This window comes from Hypomesus transpacificus, chromosome 19 (assembly GCF_021917145.1).
Source record: "Hypomesus transpacificus isolate Combined female chromosome 19, fHypTra1, whole genome shotgun sequence".
Lineage (NCBI taxonomy): Eukaryota > Metazoa > Chordata > Actinopteri > Osmeriformes > Osmeridae > Hypomesus > Hypomesus transpacificus.
Genome location: NC_061078.1, coordinates 12,563,743 through 12,569,137, shown reverse-complemented (window position 1 = coordinate 12,569,137; position 5,395 = coordinate 12,563,743). Strand labels below are relative to the sequence as shown.

The following is a 5,395-nucleotide window of genomic DNA, read 5'->3' as shown; positions in this document are numbered from 1 at the left end:
CAATCATATGCTGTAAGTCTACTGGCATTTACTCAACGATCCATCAGTTTTATTCACAAGATGTAAAGTGCAGTTCAACTACACAACTGGTGTGTCATGCTTTATCCTGTGCCTTGGCTGCCTCCCTCTCATCGGAAGTTCACACAACATCAACAACAAGAACTCTCGAAAGTAAAGTTCTCTCAGTTTGACCTTGCGAGGACCCAAGCAGAGTGGGAGGATGTAGTATTATTTTGCCGTGATTCTATTAACGTCCCGGCCTCAAACTGTGCGGGCCTCCTGTTAGCCAGGCAGCTTTCAGAGGAAAGGTGTGGGGGAGAGGTCACATTGAGGTGCCGTTAATGTCTCTCCACACGCTGCGGTTCAGGCCAAAAGTTAGCCTCTCAGACTCACACACCAACAAGATGGTAGGATAGGAAGCAATGAACCAGACGATAGGTTCACTGACCCGAGCCATGTACCAGGCAATCATAACACGCATTCGAATAATTTTTTATTTTTCCCCCGACTTTTTGCCCTCCATCTGTCACTGTTTCTTATTTTTTCTCTGCGTTCCGGCAATCCAATCTCACAAAAAAGCAAAGACAACAAAGAGCATGAAAATCTTAATAGAATGCTAATTAACTACGTGGGTTTCATGGAACTCACAAATTGTGCACTTTAAATAACGTCACTATTTCAGTTTTTGTATTAGAAAGTAACTGTACCAGGAAAGCCAGTATGCCAGGTATGTCTAGCAGAGAATGGTTTGAGTGTCTCTTGATGAAAAACTGTCATGGTATGTTACAAAGGAGACAGTGTACATGAATGATGAATAAAATGGGCCTCTTTTTTAGTTATTTGAACAAAATGGGCCACAATGTAACATCTGAAACCCATTTGTCTGACATCTTTCAACAGAGACCTCAGCTTTTGTCTTAATTGTGAATTTTATAACTACATTTTTAATGACATTCCCCCAAATTGTTAGACTGTCATTGTATGACCCTAAGGCAAGACTTGCTCTTAAACTATAATTATATTTCCTCAATATGCTTCTGCATTAGAAAATGTGGCAACTCATTTGCGATGAACAATGTAATTAGTTTTCAAATATGTTTTTCATTCTGTTCAATTCTGGAGCTTTTTGAATCTCACCTCATGCACTGGGCACATAATTGTTATTCAGCTTCAGAGAGACAGCACAGATATGCTGCTATCATAATTACCCAGATCAAAAGGTAATACAGGGGAGACCACACGCTGGCATATAGAATAGGAGTGCTGGTCACTGGCTTGATATGCTAATCAGCATGTCATTCTCTGCTTTTAGCAAAACCAGAGTGGATTAGGCCAATATTAAATGTATTTGATCAGTTTTGTTTTATCTCAGAACGCCTGACAAATGTCAGATTGCGGTCCAGTCTGTCACTTGAGATAAGGCCAACTAGAAATCATGCTCTAATAATGTATGATGAGTTGTTCTCCCATGCAACCAAGGTGAGGGTGAGGTTCTCATTAACTAGACCCAACTGTCCTCTCCTCCCCACCCACCCACCTTCTCCTCTATTCTCCTCCCCACCCACCCACATTCTTCTTTTCCTCTCTTCTCTCCTGACAACCCACCAGGATGTAAATATATGGAAAAACACTCAAAATGCATTAGGCGGCCAAGTTCACGAGAGGACAGCTGGGATTTGACTTTAACAGCCTCTGTGCAGAGAGCACCAAAGAGCACCAGCCACACATATACACACAGACTCTCTCTTTATTCATTAGCTATCTCCCTCTGTCTGTGTCTCTGACTGTTTGAGGAATATCAATAATGTAGAGAGGATAATGTGTGAACTAATAAAACACTGACTTGGTAATGTATTTCTAGAGGTAAGGGAAGGTCATGTGATTACGACCCATTCGCATTTATTTTTGGATCTAATTTAGAATGGAATGTGGCTAAATAACATATTACCTATTTGTGTTGTTTTACTGCTGTTATAATTAGCTAATTATTTTCCGTCCCACCAGCACATTCACTATTTTCTTGTTGTACGGTAAGGTGTAAAGAGCAAGGTCAATAATGGATAATCACTGTCTCCCATCAGCGACCCGTCCAGAGCATCGCTCTTGTTGTTCGTTCCGAATTTTGTAACAGAAAAGATTCATGTGCTGAACCAAGGTAGACCCACATCAGACATGACTGCAGTAATCTCTCGTGTGACCTTTACATTTACGCAAACAATTGTGATGAAAATTGAAGTAGCAGACTGCTGACATAGTGCTCTAAAAAAGAAATATGCTTGAATGACTGATTGAAGGCTTTTATCTGAAAATGTGGTTTTGGAAATAAATTGTGTAAGAAATGAATGATGAAGAGGCCTTTTGAGAGGAGGAAGAGCACTGCATGAATGCGTCACTCCTCTCCACAACCATAGCTTGTGACTAACCGTAACAAACTTTGTGGTATCTAGGTTAAACTTAAGCACCTTATGGGACCCAAGATATCAAATGTCCATGGCGTTACCCATGAGACAGCTGCCTTAGACAAGAACAGCCAGAAAACTGCGTTCTCAGTGTGTAAGCCTAAACAGAAAACATACAGCCTTTTACTTTTAGCCGAAAAACCATGGGCTGACAAATCCAGGCCAGTACACCTTATGCAATTAAAGTGAATCAGAATAAAAAGGACACAGAGGGTACAGTATGGTCCATGTCCCCTAAACATAGATCCTTGCAAAACAAGCACAATTTGAGACATGGAAGGAGTTGACTGGATTACACATAAATTGTTCCCTACTGTCAAAGCAGAAAAAGGCTCTTGCTGGTCAAAAAGCTAACTTAGGCAACGTGTGTCTTATAATGAAACCTGGGGAACTATTGCTGTGCTCTCCCACCTCGAGCCTGCCATCCAGATGACATGCTATCAGAGTTAGAGTAGGGAGAGGAGACTCTGACCAACGTTGCCACCTGTTTCCCTGCTCTGTACCGTACACCATCTGACACACAGGGACATCATTGCTGCCTCTCGCTCCTCTCCTCAGTTACCTTTCTCCTTTCATTATTTGAAATGATTCTCACGCACATGAAAACCCAGCCCAGCAAACATTGAGTTTGTTAGATAATGAGAAATTAGCCAAAATAACTAGAAATTGATTGTTCTCATTGAATGTTACCAATTATAAGAGGAGAAATTATATGGGAAGGGAGGGAGGGAAAGGAAACAAACTGAACCAGCAGGGGAGGAAATGGTGAGGACCACACAAGCACAGGGGAGGTCTGCGATCCTCACTATCCAACTATCATTAAAGTGCACTTAAGTGTGACTGACAAAAGTGTGTTTCTCTCGTTTGTGTGTGTGTCTTTGTGTGGCTGGGGCATGGGAGGTGACCCAGATACTACCGGCTTAGCCAGACCCCAGTGAACCTATTCTCTCTCTGCAGACCCACAGTAATGTAACATCTCCCTTTATCAGCCTCCACCAGAGAGAGATAGGGGGGGGGGGAGAGGAAGCAGGAGCAGGAGGAAGGAGATAGGGAGAGAGAAAAAGTGTGAGAGCGAGAGAGAAAGAGAGAGCATGAAAGCGAAAGAGAGAGAGAAAGAGAGAATGACAGAAAGGAGAGACAGAGCGAGAGAGAGAAAGAGAGAGAGAGAGAGTCAGAAAAAGAGGGTTGGTAATAGGTGTAAGCGTACTGAAGGGTAGATTTCCTCTGTAGTTCATGCCCAGTGAAAAGAGGGAGACTCCCGGGGCAGTGAAACCCTACTTCTGGCACCTGTCCCTTCTATGTCTTCCAGACTGGTGCGGCCGGCCATACATCACCCTCCAGGAGCTGCACAGACTAATGGGCTGAGAGCTGCCAGTCGTCTCCCTTCCGGCCTCACTCAGAGACGGATCTAACAGCTACTCTGGCAGGTGTCAGTATCAACAGGCTTCCCCAGGTGGGTTAAAGTGGTGATGGTGGTGATGCTGGCAATGACTACCAGGCTGGCGCTGTTACCTGTTCTGTGTTGCTTGCTGCACACCCTGGCTAGGTTCTGTTGCTAAGTGGGAGTGTCACAATTTTTCTTCTCCTATTTTGAAACTGACAGTCCTCTCACTCGACCCAATCTTCCTTAAAGTCAAGAAACAGTAGAGTCTTGTAATAATTAGGGACCATTTTGATGTTCTTGTTCTTTCAGGTTCCTCTCATTTGTTTCCACTTTTCCCCCCTCCCTCACTTAGACCTTCCGTCAGGCCCAGTCTACGTAGTGGTGCTGCGATGTTGAACTGATAAAGGTAAAGGATAATTCACATAGGACGAGGAGGGCATTGGGAGAGCAGAATAGAATTGAATGCTATAAAACAGAATATAAGAGAAGACACAAGAAAAGAACAGGAGAGGACAGAAGGAGACATGAGATAGACAACGGGAGAGTTGGATAGCGGGAGAGTAGGTCAAAAGGAGGAGGAGGAGGAAGACGAGAGGACATCATTGAAGGTTTTGAGTCTGGCTTGGGATAACAAGCCCAAGGGCAGGACTGGGAGGCCTGCACACAATTCTTTCTTGTTCTGAAATGAGAGCGCAAATTGAAGTTGGAGGAGTGTGGGACAGGGGTACAGAAGGAGGAAGATGAGGTTTGCCTAAACTATCATTTGAATGTAAACAGGTCCAGGGCTAGAGGGGCCTAAACGGAACACCAACCATCCAAGGGAGTGATCTCTGCTTTTAGGGAAGGTTTCGTCTTGATGCCCCACAGTGTAGATTGCCAAATGTTCATATAAATTGCCTGATTTTGTCGTTGCATTGTGTGTATGGGTGTGAATAAACACCTGCCTCCACATTGACTGCAAGTTGTACTGTGTGCATCGGGTGAAACCTGAGTCACAGACAGCGGATAGCATTTTCAGATTTGTATATACAGAGTAGCTGTATAGATGTGTTTGTGTGTGTGTGTGTGTGTGTGAGAGAGAGCTAGTGGTGTACTGAAGAGCCAATAAACAAAGCCGCTCTACGAAATTCTGGTCTTATGAATCATACTGCGAAGATACAGAACGAAATGTGTAACACAAAATTGCTTCCACCCAACTGTAGACACGCACATGCACACACAGACACAGACATGAGCATGGACACATGCGGAATGAGACATCTTCTGAGCGTTGTGTTTACACATCAAGCCAAGGAAACAATGCTATGAAGGCATCGTGCGTTATGGTTTGAAAATAGAACGTTGCCAGAATATTCTCAGAGACAATCCACTCCTGAGGCATGTGTCTAGTTAGGGCAATTCTTCTTCATTTTCCCTCTTAGGTGATGACATGTGGGAGAATGAAGCCAGAAGCTGGATATGTGTGACCTATTTTACCCCCTCCTCTGTTTACGGCATTTCATCATCATGTGGCTGAGCAATCCACACGACTGAAATAGCTTTCAGGACGACA

At 43.7% G+C, this 5,395-nt stretch overlaps 1 protein-coding gene across 1 annotated transcript in view; it reads left to right on the top strand.

The window, feature by feature from the left end:
* Window positions 1–3,871, top strand: part of znf414 (zinc finger protein 414) — a 5,613-nt gene extending 1,742 nt beyond the window's left edge. The window contains exon 5 of the mRNA XM_047042381.1: window positions 3,769–3,871. Within this exon, the coding sequence (XP_046898337.1) occupies window positions 3,769–3,871 (103 nt within the window). The remainder of the gene's footprint in view (window positions 1–3,768) is intronic.
* Window positions 3,872–5,395: the final 1,524 nt, after the last annotated feature.